General features: G+C 53.2%; 1 protein-coding gene across 3 annotated transcripts in view; it reads left to right on the forward strand.

Moving 5' to 3' along the window:
* Positions 1-18,921, forward strand: part of CRACD (capping protein inhibiting regulator of actin dynamics) — a 111,388-nt gene that overhangs the window by 56,093 nt on the left and 36,374 nt on the right. For all 3 annotated transcript variants that reach the window (XM_068137730.1, XM_068137729.1, XM_068137728.1), the window contains exon 3: positions 6,738-6,809. In XM_068137730.1, the coding sequence (XP_067993831.1) occupies positions 6,785-6,809 (25 nt within the window). In that variant the 5' untranslated portion in view covers positions 6,738-6,784. The remainder of the gene's footprint in view (positions 1-6,737; positions 6,810-18,921) is intronic.

Here is an 18,921-nt window from a genome sequence, read left to right on the forward strand (position 1 = left end):
GAAGCTAGCAGTGCTCCCTCTGGCTTGGAAGGTTTCTGTTCTGTGTGAACTAAGAGGTAGATGTGCAAGACCATCCAAGATCATCCCACCCATGGTGTTTCTCATGTCAGTGCAACAGAGCAGATCCAGGCTACTCATCTGTCTCCTGGGTGCTTGGCTCTGGTGGTGGCAGCAGGGTGTACAAGCAGCAGAAAGACTTCTGGGGGAAAGACTTCGTTGTTTGCATTAAATAAGATGGTGGAGGGAGGATTTTCAGGTGCCAGCTTCTCCTTCTGCTTCCCAGAAGCTTGGAAGCACTCTGCAGTGGTGGCTTTAAGAGTTAAAACACTGCTGAAAGCTGTCTCCAGGAAAGTCATTGTGCAAGCTCACAAACTGCCATTCTTCTGCTCATGTTGTGACCTCCACTTCAGAAGTCCCCCCAGCCACAGAGCAGTGGCTGTGATCTTTATTTAGGATCCACATCTAGCTAAGCCTGTTTAAATCCCCTCTGCCTCCCTGCTTTCCTCCTTCCTCTTTTCCTTCTGTCAGCCCTTCCTTCATCAGCCTGCCTTGAAGGCGCAGGGTGGATGAGTCAGTGATGGCAATCTGTATCTGCTGAGAGACCAACTGCCTTTTAGGGCTGGCAGTAGCAAGCATTAGCTCAGGAAGCTGCTTTTGGAGCACTCCTGACATCTAGAACTCTCTTTTATTAGCTCTCCACTGCTGTGCTCCTCTCTGTTCCAGCAAAGCAGGATCTCTGGGGTTGGCTGTGTCTTAAAACAGCAAAAGAGCTCAGCCCTTGGCTGCACAGATGGAGTCAATCACAGAACCATTCAGGTTGGAAAAGACCCTCAGCATTACCAAGTCCAATCATGAACTCTACCCTGCAAAGTTCACCCCTGAACCATAGCCCCAAGCACCACATCCAAACCACCTTCAAACACATCCAGGCTTGGGGACTCACCACCTCCCTGGCAGACAGTCCCAGTCTGATGGAGATCCAGACTGGTTTCATCTAGTGTTGTCCCCAGCTTTCCTTTCTAGTTCCCTCTACAGCTGTTCATTCATCTTTGGTCACCTGAATCTTCCTCTCCTCTCCTACTCTGCACCCCCAGGGAAGCCTTAACACCAGCACTGCCAGACCACGTGGCACCGGGTTTTGCTTTTATGTTGCTTGCCAGTTTGATGAGAAGTTAATAACTGCATCTCTCCCTCGGCAAAGAAAGAAGAGGCTGTGGATACCCAGAGTAAGAAAAGCTGGAACTCCAGGATACCTGGTGAGGAGACCTGTCACACTGCCACCACCAGCTTCAACAGGCACAGGATCACAGAATGCTCTGGGTTGGAAGGGACATCCAAAGGTCTTCCAGTCCAACCCCTCTGCAGCCAGCAGGGACATCCTCAGCTAGATCAGGTTGTCCAGAGCCCTGTCCATCCTCACCTTGATTATCTCCAGGGATGGGACCCCAGTAATCTCCCTGGGCAACCTGTTCCAGTGTTCCACCACCCTCATGGTGCAGAACTTGTTCCTAACATCCACTCTAAATCTGCTCTGCTCTAGTTTGAAGCCATTTGCCCTCATCCTACAGCACAAGATGCTTCTGAAGCACCACAAATGCCACAGTTGCTCCTTGGTCTGCAGCTGCAACCACACACACTCAGAGTAGGTTGGAGGGGGTGAGGAGGGAGGGAACATTTTTTGTTCCCTCCCTCTTTAATTCACTCTTCATCTGTAAAGCCAGGAGAAAGATGGAAGGGTAAGACATGCTGGTGCTGTTCTGTGTTCCTTTAGGGGTAGGAGATGCTGGTGCTGTTCTGTGCTCCTTTAGGGGTAGGAGATGCTGGTGCTGTTCTGTGCTCCTTTAGGGGTAGGAGATGCTGGTGCTGTTCTGTGCTCCTTTAGGGGTAGGAGATGCTGGTGCTGTTCTGTGCTCCTTTAGGGGTAGGAGATGCTGGTGCTGTTCTGTGCTCCTTTAGGGGCAGGAGATGCTGGTGGTGTTCTGTGTTCACTTAAGGGGTAGGAGATGCTGGTGCTGTTCTGTGCTCCTTTAGGGGTAGGAGATGCTGGTGCTGTTCTGTGTTCCTTTAGGGGTAGGGCATGCTGGTGCTGTTCTGTGCTCCTTTAGGGGTAGGAGATGCTGGTGCTGTTCTGTGCTCCTTTAGGGGTAGGAGATGCTGGTGCTGTTCTGTGCTCCTTTAGGGGTAGGGGATGCTGGTGCTGTTCTGTGCTCCTTTAGGGGTAGGAGATGCTGGTGCTGTTCTGTGCTCCTTTAGGGGTAGGAGATGCTGGTGCTGTTCTGTGCTCCTTTAGGGGTAGGAGATGCTGGTGCTGTTCTGTGTTCCTTTAGGGGTAGGAGATGCTGGTGCTGTTCTGTGTTCCTTTAGGGGTAGGAGATGCTGGTGCTGTTCTGTGTTCCTTTAGGGGTAGGAGATGCTGGTGCTGTTCTGTGCTCCTTTAGGGGTAGGAGATGCTGGTGCTGTTCTGTGCTCCTTTAGGGGTAGGAGATGCTGGTGCTGTTCTGTGCTCCTTTAGGGGTAGGAGATGCTGGTGCTGTTCTGTGCTCCTTTAGGGGTAGGAGATGCTGGTGCTGTTCTTTGTTCACTTAAGGGGTAGGAGATGCTGGTGGTGTTCTGTGCTCCTTTAGGGGTAGGAGATGCTGGTGCTGTTCTGTGCTCCTTTAGGGGTAGGAGATGCTGGTGCTGTTCTGTGTTCACTTAAGGGGTAGGAGATGCTGGTGGTGTTCTGTGCTCCTTTAGGGGTAGGAGATGCTGGTGCTGTTCTGTGCTCCTTTAGGGGTAGGAGATGCTGGTGCTGTTCTGTGCTCCTTTAGGGGTAGGAGATGCTGGTGCTGTTCTGTGCTCCTTTAGGGGTAGGAGATGCTGGTGCTGTTCTGTGTTCACTTAAGGGGTAGGAGATGCTGGTGGTGTTCTGTGCTCCTTTAGGGGTAGGAGATGCTGGTGCTGTTCTGTGCTCCCTTAGGGGTAGGAGATGCTGGTGCTGTTCTGTGTTCACTTAAGGGGTAGGAGATGCTGGTGCTGTTCTGTGCTCCTTTAGGGGTAGGAGATGCTGGTGCTGTTCTGTGTTCACTTAAGGGGTAGGAGATGCTGGTGGTGTTCTGTGCTCCTTTAGGGGTAGGAGATGCTGGTGCTGTTCTGTGTTCACTTAAGGGTAGGAGATGCTGGTGCTGTTCTGTGCTCCTTTAGGGGTAGGAGATGCTGGTGCTGTTCTGTGTTCACTTAAGGGTAGGAGATGCTGGTGCTGTTCTGTGTTCACTTAAGGGTAGGAGATGCTGGTGCTGTTCTGTGTTCCTTTAGGGGTAGGAGATGCTGGTGCTGTTCTGTGCTCCTTTAGGGGTAGGAGATGCTGGTGCTGTTCTGTGTTCACTTAAGGGTAGGAGATGCTGGTGCTGTTCTGTGTTCACTTAAGGGGTAGGAGATGCTGGTGCTGTTCTGTGTTCACTTAAGGGGTAGGAGATGCTGGTGCTGTTCTGTGCTCCTTTAGGGGTAGGAGATGCTGGTGCTGTTCTGTGTTCACTTAAGGGTAGGAGATGCTGGTGCTGTTCTGTGTTCACTTAAGGGGTAGGAGATGCTGGTGGTGTTCTGTGTTCACTTAAGGGTAGGAGATGCTGGTGGTGTTCTGTGCTCCTTTAGGGGTAGGAGATGCTGGTGCTGTTCTGTGTTCACTTAAGGGTAGGAGATGCTGGTGCTGTTCTGTGTTCACTTAAGGGGTAGGAGATGCTGGTGCTGTTCTGTGCTCCTTTAGGGGTAGGAGATGCTGGTGCTGTTCTGTGTTCACTTAAGGGGTAGGAGATGCTGGTGGTGTTCTGTGCTCCTTTAGGGGTAGGAGATGCTGGTGCTGTTCTGTGTTCACTTAAGGGTAGGAGATGCTGGTGCTGTTCTGTGTTCACTTAAGGGTAGGAGATGCTGGTGCTGTTCTGTGCTCCTTTAGGGGTAGGAGATGCTGGTGCTGTTCTGTGTTCACTTAAGGGTAGGAGATGCTGGTGCTGTTCTGTGTTCACTTAAGGGGTAGGAGATGCTGGTGCTGTTCTGTGTTCACTTAAGGGGTAGGAGATGCTGGTGCTGTTCTGTGCTCCTTTAGGGGTAGGAGATGCTGGTGCTGTTCTGTGTTCACTTAAGGGTAGGAGATGCTGGTGCTGTTCTGTGTTCACTTAAGGGGTAGGAGATGCTGGTGGTGTTCTGTGTTCACTTAAGGGTAGGAGATGCTGGTGGTGTTCTGTGCTCCTTTAGGGGTAGGAGATGCTGGTGCTGTTCTGTGTTCACTTAAGGGTAGGAGATGCTGGTGCTGTTCTGTGCTCCTTTAGGGGTAGGAGATGCTGGTGGTGTTCTGTGCTCCTTTAGGGGTAGGAGATGCTGGTGGTGTTCTGTGCTCCTTTAGGGGTAGGAGATGCTGGTGCTGTTCTGTGTTCCTTTAGGGGTAGGAGATGCTGGTGCTGTTCTGTGTTCACTTAAGGGTAGGAGATGCTGGTGCTGTTCTGTGCTCCTTTAGGGGTAGGAGATGCTGGTGCTGTTCTGTGTTCACTTAAGGGTAGGACATCACAGTCTCACAGTACATTAGAGGCTGGAAGGGACCTCCAGAGCTCATCCAGTCCAACCCCCCTGCCAGAGTAGGGTCACCCAGTGTAGCCTGCACAAGAATACATCCAGCTGGGGCTGGAAAGTCTCCAGAGAAGGAGACTCCACACCTCCCTGGGCAGCCTGCTCCGGGGCTGGGGTTGTTCTGTGTTCATTTAAGGGTAGGGCTTGGTGTTATTAATAGTTCTGTGTTCATTTTTATTCATCAGTGAAAGCCTTGGGAATGCTTCTGTCTCTTTAAACTGCTGTGGCAATTTGTGCTGTGTCTACTTCTGAAGGTGAAGTGATCTGAGTGAGCAGAAGAACTTCATGAGTGTTGAGGTGTGAGGTGACCTCACGACTGCTAACTGCATCCCTGGGCTGTAGCACTGCTTATTCAGCTCTACTCTTCCAGCTGCTCAACTGTTTTTATATTCCTGGGCTGGTTGTGTGACAGAATTTATCCTGAAACGTGAAAATCACAGCAAGAGAAGTTGTTTAGTTGAGACAACCTGGTAGAGATGCAGCTGCTCGCAGGTAAGACAAAGCCAGAGACACTTTGTGGCTCAAGAGAAAAGCAGCAGCACCTCCCAGGTTTCACTTTGGAGCAAGGATGTTGATCAATACAAGAGAGGCTTCTTCCCAGCTGAGAGTTGTGGTGGGAACACGAGAAAATGATCATTTTGTCTGTGCTTGCACACAACCAGGGCTTCAGGGAGGTGCTGTGTTGAAGGGTCTGGGAAAGTCCTGTTCCCTGCCTGCCTACAGAAGGTTGTGTCACGGCTGGTAGGTGCTTTGCTTCCTCTGGGGCCGAGGTGCACATCTCCCTTTGACCCTTTGTGGGTTTGCTGCTGCTGAGGAGTGTGCCCTTGGGGCTGTTCAGCTGCAAAGAAACCAATCTGACTTCTCAGAGTTCACTCAGTGGGCAGCAGGCAGCCTTGCTGGTTGTTGTCTGAAGGAGCAGACTGGAGGTGGAGGACTGTGTATGTACCACTGCAAAGGACACAGGTTGCCAGACTTCTTCTGATGGCTTCAGAGGTTTTCCTTTTGGACCTCCAGCACTTCAGGGACAAATGAGAGATGAGCCCAGCTACACTTCTTGAGAGCTCTTTTTCTTGCCTGTGGGATGTGCTTCCTCTAAATAACATCCCACCTGTTGTGTCCCTTCAGAAGCTTCCTGCCCTCCACTGAAGTGTTTGCTTTTAGCCTGGTTCATTGTCTGCCAATCTCTCCCAAACACCTTTGGGATCTGAGGGCCCAAGGCCAGCCACTTGTTGCTGCTCTTTGGTAAAGCTTGTGAGAGATGGTTGTGAGCACATGCCATGGAAAAGGCAGCATTAAAGCCTTGATTTCCTCCAGAGGGTTCCACTGCACTGCCAGGCTCCTGGGGGATTTGCAAATCAGACCACTCACTTGTACACCAAACTGCAGACCTCAGAGCCTGGCTGCAAAGATCCCTTCATGGAAGTGTGGCACCTCTGCGAGGGGAAGCTTTCTCCAGAGCACAGAGAGGCACTGTAGTAGGCTTTGGCTCAGCTGGTGCTGACTGAGAACTGCATAATGAAGCCTTTCTAAAGCTTTTATATTCAACACTCACTTCTCTCTAGCAGGGATTTGCATCGTTGTTGCCTCTTTTATGCTCAAATGCTTGTCTCCATCCATAGGATGCCTCAGCAAACAGTAGTCCTGGAAAAGGCAGCCTCCAGATTTCATGGTAATTAATGGCATGAAACTGCTCTTGCAAAGGTGAAAACCATTCCTGGTGATACAGTGACAGGATTGTTCTGCCTTTTCAAAACCCACTGCTGTTACTCACAGCCCCCTCAAGAGCTGCCTACTGTTGCAGGTGTGCCTTGTCTGCCCTGTGGAGAAGGTAAGCTGGTTTTTGCTGGGGAAGACTGAGCAGAAGGCACTTCTAGAAACCAGTTACCAAGTGGACATGGCAGGAATGGTCAGGCCTTAGCTCTCAGCCTGCAATCACCTTGCAAGTTAAAAACCTGCCGGAGCGTTTTCCACGGGGAGAGTGCTGAAGGGCAGCAGAGTGCTGGAGGACACAAAGGAGCCTCTTCCCACAGCCTTCCTGCCACGCTGCAGCGTGCCCTTCAGAGCCCTCTGCACATCCCCAGCAGAGCAAGCCAAGCAAACCCTGCTCATTGGTAATTCCATGGCTTTTCTTTCTCCCTCAGAGAAGATCAGGTCTGGAGTTTCTCCGACTTCGTCTGAAACTGTAGGCATGATCAATTTGTTTAAGAAACCTTGTAAGTACTCTTCCTGGTTCTGTGGCTCCTGGAGCACACCATGTCCTGTCTTTTGAGAGCTCACTGTTCAGTTTCTGTGGCTTAGTCTGGAGCACTCGGAGCTGGCTGGGGCAGGGGGGAATGTGCTGTGCTTATCGTTCCTTTAAGCAGGAGCTGCTGCTGCTGTTCTGTGCTGCTTTTGTCCATTCTGATGGCAGTTGCAAGGAGCAGTCTGTCTGTGAAGTGGAGTCGAAAATGCAAGCCAAAGAGGCTCTTCTGGTTTATGTTTTTGCAGGTAGTTCCCTGTGGCGTCACCGGGAGCTGTCTGCTCCGCTGTGGGAAACTTGCCTTCCCCTGTTTGTGCTGTGCTTTGCCTGTCCCTTTTGGAGCAGTCCTTTCTTTGTCTGATGACAGCTTGAAATGTGTGGATTTAAATTCTGAGGTCAGTAGGAAAGTGCCTGCTCGTTTAGGGTGACCTGGAGCCCAGCTCGTTGCTGTTTCCAAAGCTTCCTACTCCAGCTCCAGTTTCAGGAGTCAGTTCTCAAACTCTCTGTGGGTTGCACTGATGCCAGCTTGTGTCACATAGGTTTTTATGCCTTACATTGGGTTTGCAGAGCTGGTTTGACCAATTCAGAATGTATGTGAGATTAAATGATGTGAATGGACTGAAGCAGTGTGGGTTTGTACCTCTGTGTAAACACCAAGCATGCTCTCAAGCAGTGGTGCTGGATTCATGTGGTGTCCTGTTCGCCTCTTTGCTGGGGGGGTCGGGCGGGTGGGGGTGGAGGAGGAGGGCCTGGATGAAGTGTTTGCAGTAGACAGGACTTGCTTTCAACGTGAAATGATGGTTGACATCTTAACGTGGCCAAAGCTCTAGTCTGTTTTCAGGTGTCCTGCTCCTGCCTCTCCCAGCTCACAAGTAAGCTGTGGCTCTGCTCCCCCCGGACTGTGCCGTGCTCCGCATGAGCTTGCTGCTGGGAAGGCAGTCAGAGGGGAAAGGCTCCAAAGCGATTCACTAAGTGCCCTTCAGAACAAGGTGTGAAGCCCCCCAGGTCAAGGTCAGGTCAAATGCTCTCCCGGGATAAGAAAGGAGAAAGGAAGGGATGTAGAGAAGCCTTTAGCTCTGCCCAGGTTACTGAGCGGGCTCTACCCGTGGGTGTGAGGGATGGGAGCAGTTAGAAGCCTGACTTTGCAAGCCCTGCTGAGGAATTCACGTAGGAGGAAGAGACAGAAGAGTTTGGAATACCTGGCTAGCTCTCTGCTGTCATCTGTTAATAATTCACACAGCCCTTTCATTTGTGTGTGCCTGGGAAAAACAGAGTAGGCTGGAAGCATAAAGAAGCTCTTAGCTGGCTGGGTGAAGGCCTGGGAGCACAGTGTGGCCATTCAGAACAAAGAGAAGAATTTACTTGGGTGAAGTTTGCAGGCTGCTTTCGTTTTCTTTTCGTGGGCAGCTCCGGCAGTGGCCCTGTGGGAAGGAGGCTGGTGTATTTTCATGTGGCTTTTACACTTGTGGTAGCTGCTGGGAGTTACAAGTCCTAACTCAGCTGCAAATTCCAGACCCAGATTTTCCCAGGCTTTGGTGCCTGCTTTTGCAGAAAACCATTTGCTAGACAATTACCACAGGACAAAATGGTTCCCCACTGCCTTACCTGGCACTGGGGGTTGTGGCTGACCACTGCCTAGCTCTGCTGTCAGGTCCTGGGGATCCCTGGCAGCCAGCTGTGGGGAAGAGCCTGAGCAATGCTGTGTGAACCTTTGCTGCTCCATGGCTGCTCTGTCCATGGCTGCTCTGTCCATGGCTGCTCTGTCCATGGCTGCTCTGTCCATGGCTGCTGCCTCCAACAGAAGGAAGCCAGACTGGCTGGAAGAGATTTGATTTCTCTGCAGGCACTCCTGTTCCATGCAGAAAGGGAGAGGAAAATAAGCAGTTTGCCAACCTTCTAGCTGAGGGGAGTGAGGGTAATTTTTCCATGCCTCCATCCAGCACATCCCAGAGCTTTATTTCCCCTCTCTTTTCAGTCCCTTTTCTGTCCTTCTCATCCACAGCAAACTTCCTCTCCCAAAATGGCCAAAGAGCAAATTTGGGATCTCTTATGCTATTAAATCCTTGCTGGCAATACCTTGCTTGGGATATTTGTTTGTGCATACAGTTTAGGGAAGTCTGACTTCCCTTACATCTGCACAAGGAGTACCAGAGCTGAGCTCTCTAGAGTGCCAGCACAAGCACAGGTGCTGTGTGTATGCAGTTACTCTAGAGAGGACAGCAGTGCTTTATATCACAGGCTCACAGGATATCAGGGGTTGGAAGAGACCCAAAGAGATCATGGAGTCCAAGCCCCCTGCCAGAGCAGCACCACAGAATCCAGCACAGGAACACATCCAGATGGGGATGGAAAGCTCCAGAGAAGGAGATTCCACAACCTCTCTGGGCAGCCTGCTCCAGGGCTCTGGGACCCTCACAGGGAAGAAGTTCCTCCTCATGTTGAGCTGGAGTCTCCTGTGCTGCAGTTTCTATGCATTGCCCCTTGTCCTGTCCCAGGGTGCAGCTGAGCAGAGCCTGTCCCCTCCCTCCTGCCCCCCAGCCCTCAGCTATTGATAGACATTGATCAGATCCCTCTCAGTCTTCTCTCCAGACTGCACAGCCCCAGGGCTCTCAGCCTCTCCTCATAGGGCAAATGCTCCAATTCCTTAATCATCCTTGGAGCCCTCCCTTGGGCTCTCTCCAGCAGATCCCTGTCCCTCCTGAGCTGGGGAGCCCAGAACTCGATGCAATACTCCAGCTGAGGTCTCACCAGGGCAGGACCTCCCTGGCTCTGCTGGCCACAGTCCCATATAGATGGGACAGGAAGGTGTCCAGCTTGTGTGTGGAGCTGGGCACTGGTAGCCCAGCCTGGTGGTTGTGTTTGCTGCAGAAGATTTCTTTCAGGGCAGCTGGAAGGTGTGCTCTGCCTGCCTGTCCCCCTGGGTCAGCACTGGATTGCCACTCCTCTGCCTGAGCAGCACTGGCTGCTGTGGGGAGGGTGACACTCAGCTGGGTGGAATTCCTGTCTGCACCAGCCTTGCCCTGCCTGCATTCGTTTTCCCTAATCACTAAACAACTTCCCCTTAATGAGCTGCAATTAATCAGTACCTTTTGCTTTGCTGCCCATGTAAAGTGATGCTTTCAGGGAAATACTCCAGGAACTAATTACAGGTCTCAACCCAGCATAGCTGGGAGACTTCTGTCCTCTACTTTGCTGGTTCTTATTAACTAGTTGAGATTAGAATCTTGTCTCATCACTCCAAAGATGCAATCTCCTTATGTTCCTCTTCTTCTCCCACGGCAGGCTGCCTGTAATTCTGGCTGGGGAACGCTGCTTGCCTCGGTGATGTGTCCCCTGCAGCCTCTAGGGCACAGCACTGCTCCCCTTGTGCAACAGACAGCCTGCAGCAGGGGTGACCAGCTGCTCGGTTGGCCCCAGCTGAAGCTCACTGCTCAGGTGCTGGAGGCTAACAAGAGGCTGAATCTGCAGAGGGTGCATGGGGAGTCCTGAAGAACAGGTACAAACAGACCTGACCAGTCTGATGGCATGGTGCAGGAGGGCAGGGCAGAGAGACAAAGCCATCCCCAGGGAGATCAGGTCCTCACGACTCAGCAGCCTGCAGAGCCCAGCAAGGCAGCTCTGGCAGGGAGGTTGGAGTAGGATCACAGAACTGTCAGGGTTGGAAGGGACCTCAAGGCTCAGCCAGTTCCAACCCCCTGCCATGGGCAGGGACACCTCACACCACAGCAGGTTGTTCAGAGCCACATCCAGCCTGGCTGCAAACACCTCCAGGGATGAGGCTGCCACCACCTCCCTGGGCAGCCTGTGCCAGGCTCTCACCACCCTCACGGGGAACAACTTCTTCCTCACAGCCAATCTCAATCTCCCCACTTCTAGTTTTGTTCCATTCACCCTTGGTCCTATCACTAACAAGTCCCTCCCCAATTTTCTCATAGCTCCCTTTGGATCCTGGAAGGCCACAATAAGATCTCCATAGCTGATCTCTGAGGTGCCTCCCAGGCTGAGCCATTCTAGGATTCTGTGACTCCATGACATAGTGATGGGGCTGGGTCCTCCTGGCCAGCTTTATGTGTAGAGCTCTGCCTGAACTGTTCTAATGTATTTTCACTGCACAGACCATTCTTGGTAGATTTCCTTGTGATCCAAGGAGCTGCTCCAGCTCCACAAGAACGTTGGTAGTTTCCAACAGAAGTCCCACCAGTCAGGCATCCATTGTGACTGGGCAGTAAGTTCCCCAAATGAAGATCTGATTCTCCTCATTGTGTCTGACAAAGCATTTTTATCACTCCATCTGAGTTCACAGGCTCACAGGATGTCAGAGGTTGGGATGTTTGTAAACATTTGTGTTTGCCACAGAAGTGCAGCAACCCAAGACTGCAGAAATGAAGGAAGGAATCACTGGAATGCATTCTCTGCCAGCAGCCACAGTGAATCCAAAGGCTCCCTTTCCACCTGCTGTTTGTCTTCCTGGCTTAGTGGTGCTTGCTCTGAGCAGTGACCCTGTTTGAGAGTGCTCCATCCATGGCTGGTTCTCCATGGCTGGTTCCCCATGCCTGCAGCTGCAGTTTGTGCTAGGCAGCAAGAGCAGAAGTCCTGCCCCTGGCTTTGCACCGGGACAAGACATCTTACCAAGGCAGGGTGACCTTGGGGGACGTTCAGGGAGGACCTTGCTCTGTGTCCCAAGGCCTCGCAGTCTGTTCTCTCCCTTGTAAAAGGAGGCCGGGGGAGAATGATCCAAACATCTATTGGCTGCACCTGCTTGCTCTCAGCCTTGATTGATTGGCACCTAGTGATGGGTGATCACCTACTGGGCAGCTGGCTCCCCACCCTGGGCAGTTCCAGGCTTTCCTTCCCTTACAGTGACATTTACTGCTGGGGCTTGGGGGTTGGCTTTTTGGTAGCTGCACCATGGTGCTGCCTTGCACTTACCCTGTGCTCTGGTGGTGTGCCCAGGTCTCTCTTCTCACCCATTTCTAGCTGATCAGGGCCCAGTCAGAAGAATGTCTCAGCAGAATGCCCTAAGCAAATGAGTTTGTGCATCACAGCTCAGCACTGCCTCTCATTCGTGTTGCCCCTGGTCCTGCAGCCAGCCATGGCTCCCTGACTCTGCTTGGAGTTCAGGATTCCTGTCAGCTTTGTCAGATCAGCTGGTGGCAGCAGCATGCTGGTAGCACTTGTGCCTTGCCACTGAAGAGCTTTGGTTCCATGGGCATTGCCATTTTCTCTGCTGAGGCAGTGATTCCTGGGAGGGTTAAATGCTCCTTCTCTCATGGGTGTAAATGTGGGAAGGGATATGACCCAGAAGCATGGCTAGGTGTGACACAGGACTTGTTCTAGGGGCTAGAGGGACAGAAAAAGCAGCTGTTGTGACATAATCTCATGCAAGATCTTAGTCTCAGTGACCTGAGTGTAGGCTGCCAGTCTGTCAGCAGCTTGTCCAGCCTTGAGGAGGTCCAGAGGAGCACCAGCAGCGGGGCAGCTCCAGCCTGGGTTGTGCTCCATGGGCTTTGGGCCCCTCTGCAGTGGGGCCTCAGGCAAGCCCCTTGCAGTGATTAGCTAGCAGCTCAGTTTCCACATGCTGCCATGCAGGAATTGTCTCATGGAGGAAATGAATCTGCTGAGGGAATCCCATGTTGGCAGTTTTTGTCTCTGGGAAGGAAATAACTGAGCCAACATCTCTCTGCTGCACTGACTTCAGGTGTTTGGTGCTGATCTGGAAACCTCAGATAAACCCCAGCACACCAAAAGCATCTTCCACCATTAATAACTTGAGTGAATAAGTCTTGTCCTAGTAAAATAAAGGCTTCTGCCTGCTGCTACATAATAGATGAATGTTTTGGTGGTGAATCAGAAGCTATTGCAGCCTCTCTCCAAACGTCCTGCACGCATCACCGAGCCCAGAGCTATTAAAAGCAGCTTTTATCTTAGCCCATATGCTCTGCAGTGCAGCCCAGCTCCTCAGGAACATTTGGCTCATCTCCTTAGCCCCTTTGCAAATGTCTCTGTGTGTATGAGCTCTGCTGGATGCTGTCACTGTGCTCAGCCTGCCTGCCCCAGGTGGCCTGGGTTTGCTGAGGCAGAGTCCCAGGCCAGCCGTGGTCTGCAGGCAGGCAGCAGCAGCTCTGGGTCAGCCAGGGGAGCTGCCCCAAGGTGCCTCACAGCTCTATCCCATAAGTGTCATGCCCAGCATGAAGGGGAGCCTCCTGGCTGCACCACTCCTGACCCTGCTTCTCTTCCTTCTGCTGCTCCAGGGTTCTGCCTTCCTGGCTACTGAGTCATAGGATGGGTTAGATTGGAAGGGACTTGGATGATCTTCTAGTTCCAACCTCCCCTGCCATGGGCAGGGACCCCTTCCACTAGACCTCATCCAACCTGGCCTTGAACACCTCCAGGGAGGGGGCATCCACAACCTCCCTTGGCTCTGGTTCTGTCTACTGCCATCCAAACACTCAACAACTGCTCTGTGTTCCTATTTTGCTGCCTTCCTTGCTGCTGAAGAGCACTGTGCCAGTCCTCACGCAGCAGAGGTAAAGCCTCTGCGCCTCCAAGTGAGTGACATGAAGTGTTCCTTGCCTTGCTGCTTCCTTGTGTCAGGAGAAGTGTTGAAATGGCTCTTCCCTTGCTCTGGCTGATAATTGCATGATATGGGTTTGAACATTAATAGGCTGTTCTGCTGATTCACCCACGTTGCCCAGCAGCTGCCTCAGCTCCATGGAAGTTCTGGGGCAGGCAGAGTCCTGGGGAGGAAGCCAAAGCCCCAGATGGACTTCAGGGAAGTGCTCTTTGCTTCTGCAGGTGGCAAGGCAGAAGGGAGGTCTCTGCAGGGCGAGGTGGGTTCCCTGCTGTGGCTCCTGGAGGCAGCATGAGGTTTGGATCAGGTAACCCAAGAGGGCCTCATCTTCTCGTGGGACAAGGTCTGCAAGCAAGAGGATCTCTCATAAGGTCACCTGATAGTGTTGGAAGGCAGGCAGGCACTGCCAGGCTGCTTCCCCTCTGCTTTGCCACGGTGCCTCACCAGGCTCTTGTGGCTGTGCCAGTGTGGTGCCTTGATCTCTCTCAATCTTGTTTCCCTGCAATGTTTCCCAGGTATTGATTTCACCTCTGGCCACATTATCTCATCTTATCTCTGCCAGCATGGGACTGTGGCACACTGTCCCTGCACAGGTGTGCTATGCTATCACTCAGCTGAAGCCCTTGCTGGGAAATTAGGTTATGGGATTTGACTGCCAATCTGTTGACATTGATCTTTATTCCCTTGGGGTTATCTTAGATGTTTCCTCAGGCTCTTTGGTGGCTGCCTGCTTTCTATTTCTGGGCTGTATCCACCTACCAACCCCCAGCTTGCTTTGTATCCCTCTGTAGAAGGCAAGGGGTGAGGACAGGTCATGAAGGCAGAAAATGTCCCCAGAGCAACTTGCCCCTGGAGAGCTGCAATAGGTACTGGAGCTCATTCCTGGTTTAAAGCATGGGATCATGGTGAAGCAGAACAGAGTCTCTCCTCCTCCTCTTCCTTGCTCCCAGACAATTTGTTTCCCTTTCCTGGAGGAGTGGAGACACCTCTCCAGGGAATGCTGCTCCCAGCTCTCAATGCAGATGTATCAGCAATAGGGAGCAGCTCTGAGTGCCCACGGGAATGGATGTACTGAGCCCTGGGGTGGGTAGGGGAGCTGGAGTCCAGTGCTGGTGTGCACAGGGAAGCTCTGTGCCCCCTGAGAGCAGGCTGGGCAGGGCAGGGCAGAGCCAGGGCAGCCTTTGCAGTGGGCACCTGAAAAGCAAAGCTGGTTTTGCAGCTGCATGGCCAGCCCAGGGCTCAACAGGGCAGTGCTTATCACAGACTGGTAGGGGTTGGAAAGGACCTCCAGAGGGCATGCAGTCCAACCCCCCTGCCCAGGGGGGCACAGATCACCCAGGGCACACAGAACACATCCAGGGGGGGTTGGAAAGGGTCCAGAGCAGGAGACTCCACAACCTCTCTGGGCAGCCTGCTCCAGGCTCTGCCACCCTCACAGGGACAAAGTTTCCCTCCTGTTCCCCTGGCAGCTCCTCTGCTCCAGCTTGCCCCCAGTGCCCCTTGTGCTGTGCTTGGCCATCCCTGAGCAGAGCCTGGCTCCAGCCCTGCACATCTTGATCCCCAGCAGTGAGGGCAGCCCTCAGGCTCCTCTGCTCCCAGCTGAAGAGCCCCCAGCACCACAGCAAGGATGGAAAGGTGCCAGCAACCAACAGCTTGCTACAGCTTTAGGAGTCTCTTCTGTGTGTGTGTGAGACACTCTCTTTCTCCTGCTTTGCCTGCCAGTGATTTTTCAGGTGCTTCCAGTGGTGTTGATGTCTCCTCTGCCCATCCAGTGGCCTAGCCTCAGCCCTGCCCTGTGCCTGGCATCCATTGCTTGCTCTCTAGTAATTTCAGTCCCTTCTCTCTGAGGGTGCTGGTGAAATCTGCACCTGACCTGTGCTAGTCCTGGGGGCCCTGTGCAGTTTCTGAAAGGCAATCCCACCCTAGGAATCCCAGGGGGCTTGGGTGGCACTGGGCAGGTTGGCTGCAAACTGTCTTGTGGGGATTTGTCAGCTGCTGCCTTGCTGAGGCTCTGTCAGCAGGAGTGGCAAGGTTGTGCCTGGCTCCCTGGCAGTGTAGCCCATGGCAGTGCCCTTCCTCTTCCCTGGCCAGCACCCTAGAGTGAGTGCAAGAGGAGGAGCTGCTCCTGTTGGTCTCCCCTCCTGTCCCTGGGAGCGGAGGCACCACGTGCAGCTCTCACCTGGGCTCTGCTGGGCACTGCATGGCTGTGTGCAGCTGACAACTGATCTGGCAGGTTAAAGAGCAGAATGATCTGCTCTGCTGCTCTCCTGGACTGAGCTGAGCTGGGAGTGCTTCCCATATGTGCTGTCTCACTCCAGCTGCTGTAGCCAGCCTGGTGTATCAGTTTCTGTGGCTCAGAACTGATTTGCTGGTAGCTGGCTGCAGTGATGTGAACAAGAGGGACCTGCCCAGCAGGCAGGAGAGGAGGCTCACTCGCTGATCTGCCCTGTTCCCCTGGGGCTGGTCTGTAGGGTTCCCACTCAGGTGGCTGAGGGAAGCAAGCTGCCTGTGTAAGCAGCCTTGTTTGCTGGCTGTCTCAGCAGCTGTCCTCGACACAGGTCAGCAGCTTTGGGTGCCCCAACCTTCAGCCTTTCCTAGCCCTTTGTTTTCTGTCAGCACCCAGGAAGGGTAAGTGAAGTTTGAGCTCCAGCATTGGAGGCTCAGAAGGATTTTGTGCACTGCTGATGTCTGGGCTCATTTCTGCTGAGCTGTTACAGGAAGCATTTTGCCTTGTGGGTGATACCATCCCACATCTTCCTCCAGAAGAACCTGTGACAAATCTACACAAACAGACTGTGCCTTAGTGGTCAGGCATTGCCTCCTGAGAAACCCAGGGGAGGGGACTGGCTGCTGCCCCTGCCTGTCCTGGCAGATCACAGGATGTTAGGGGTTGGAAAGGACCTCAGGAGATCATCCAGTCCACCCCCCCTGCCAGAGCAGGAGCAGAGAATCCAGCACAGGTCACACAGAACACATCCAGATGGGGCTGGAAAGGCTCCAGAGAAGGAGACTCCACAACCTCTCTGGGCAGCCTGCTCCAGGGCTCTGGGAGCCTCACAGGGAAGAAGTTCCTCCTCCTGTTGAGCTGGAACCTCCTGTGCTGCAGTTTCCATCCATTGCTCCTTGTCCTATCCCAGGGTGCAGCTGATCAGAGTCTGTCCCCTCCCTCTTGACCCTCAGCTATTGATAGACATTGATCAGATCCCTCTCAGCCTTCTCCTCTCCAGACTGCACAGCCCCAGGGCCCTCAGCCTCTCCTCCCCAGGCAGTGCTGCAGTCCCTTCAGCATCCTTGCAGCCCTCCCTTGGACTCTCTCCAGCAGATCCCTGTTCCTCCTGAGCTGGGGAGCCCAGAGCTGGATGCAATATTCCAGGAGAGGTCTCAGCAGGGCAGAGCAGAGTGGGAGGAGAACCTCCCTGGCTCTGCTGGCCACACTCCTCTGCATGCAGCCCAGGACCCCTTTGTCCCTCTTGGCCCCCAGGGCACATTGCTGTCCCATGCAGAACTTGGTGTGCAGGATGGGGAGCAGGGAGTGCAGCCTGTGCAGGGAGGAAGGGTGCTCATAGATTGTGCTGGGAGTCATGAAGCCTCATCTGAAGAGTTTCCCTTCAGAACTGTGACACCTGTGGTGATGGGCTGGGGAGAGGGAAAGCAGCTGAAGGGCATGCTGAATCCCCTGGAGAAAAGCAGGTCCTGGCTGAAGGTAGCCGTGGTGGCTTTCACCCATCTCAGTGGAACAAAAGCTGTGCTGGCCTGTCTCATTCACTCAGCACCCAGCCTCACAGGTGGTGAGTTGGTGCTGTGGGCTGAGAGCTGATGAGGTAATTCACAGCTACAGCTGAAGACCTCCCAGAGAGGAGGGCACAAGGGCAGTGTGGGTGAATGACACAATGCTTTTTAAAGCACTGTGGGCTGGCTGGTACAGATATGTTCTCTCCTGTGTGCTCTGCCACTGGAGTGAGGAGCTTTGGGTGGATGCTTCCTCTCCTGTGTGCTCTGCCACTGGAGTGAGGAGGTTTGGATGGATGCTTCCTCTCCTGTGTGCTCTGCCATTGCAGTGAGGAGGTTTGGATGGATGCTTCCTCTCCTGTGTGCTCTACCACTGCAGTGAGGAGGTTTGGATGGATGCTTCCTCTCCTGTGTGCTCTACCATTGCAGTGAGGAGGTTTGGGTGGATGCTTCCTCTCCTGGGTGCTCTACCATTGCAGTGAGGAGCTTTGGGTGGATGCTTCCTCTCCTCTGTGCTCTGCCACTGGAGTGAGGAGGTTTGGGTGGATGCTTCCTCTCCTGTGTGCTCTACCATTGCAGTGAGGAGCTTTGGATGGATGCTTCCTCTCCTGGGTGCTCTACCATTGCAGTGAGGAGGTTTGGGTGGATGCTTCCTCTCCTGTGTGCTCTACCATTGCAGTGAGGAGGTTTGGGTGGATGCTTCCTCTCCTGTGTGCTCTACCATTGCAGTGAGGAGGTTTGGGTGGATGCTTCCTCTCCTGTGTGCTCTACCATTGCAGTGAGGAGCTTTGGATGGATGCTTCCTCTCCTGGGTGCTCTACCATTGCAGTGAGGAGGTTTGGGTGGATGCTTCCTCTCCTGTGTGCTCTACCATTGCAGTGAGGAGGTTTGGGTGGATGCTTCCTCTCCTGTGTGCTCTACCATTGCAGTGAGGAGCTTTGGATGGATGCTTCCTCTCCTGGGTGCTCTACCATTGCAGTGAGGAGCTTTGGGTGGATGCTTCCTCTCCTGGGTGCTCTACCATTGCAGTGAGGAGGTTTGGGTGGATGCTTCCTCTCCTGTGTGCAGAGTTGCTGTCTGGTTTGTCCTTGACTTTATCATTTCAGTCTAGAGTTCCTGCCTCATCCCTTATCTGGTTCAGGAAGGCACAGGCAAAGTGGCTTCCTTGTTCTTTGCCTTTGATCTCACCTGTGTTCATCTGGGGCTGTGTTGGTGCTAGTTTGGAAGCCCCTTGTCCCTGGCAGTGTGCTCATGCTGGTGCGTCTCCAGGGACTCCAAAGGGCTGTTACCAGCTGTGGCTTTGCCATACCAGCTATAGGAGAGTGCAAAACCTGATGTGGTATCACTGAACATTAGGGCTTGGAAGGAACCTCCAGAGATCACCCACTCCAACCCCCCTGCCAGAGCAGCATCACCCAGGGCAGGTCACACAGGAGCACATCCAGGTGGGGTTGGAAAGGCTCCAGAGCAGGAGACTCCACAACCTCTCTGGGCAGCCTGCTGCAGGGCTCTGCCACCCTCACAGGGAGAGTTTTCCCTTCTGTTCCTCTGGCAGCTCCTCTGCTCCAGCTTGCATTGAAGGCTGCTGGTGTACCAGGGAAGATTTTCCACATTCCCTGGTCAAATGTTCCTAGGAGGACCTCTCTGTGTGTGTTTTGCAGCTGAACTGCTGCTTTCTGCTGAGCAACAGCTCATGGGGAAAGCACAGGCTGCTCCTCCCTGCACACACAGGCTGGGAGGAAAGCACAGGTAAGGATTTAAATAGCTTATGGAAACGTTTGTCAGC

Source organism: Melanerpes formicivorus, unplaced genomic scaffold, assembly GCF_026170545.1.
Source record: "Melanerpes formicivorus ecotype bairdi unplaced genomic scaffold, bMelFor1.0.p_v2 SCAF_4, whole genome shotgun sequence".
Lineage (NCBI taxonomy): Eukaryota > Metazoa > Chordata > Aves > Piciformes > Picidae > Melanerpes > Melanerpes formicivorus.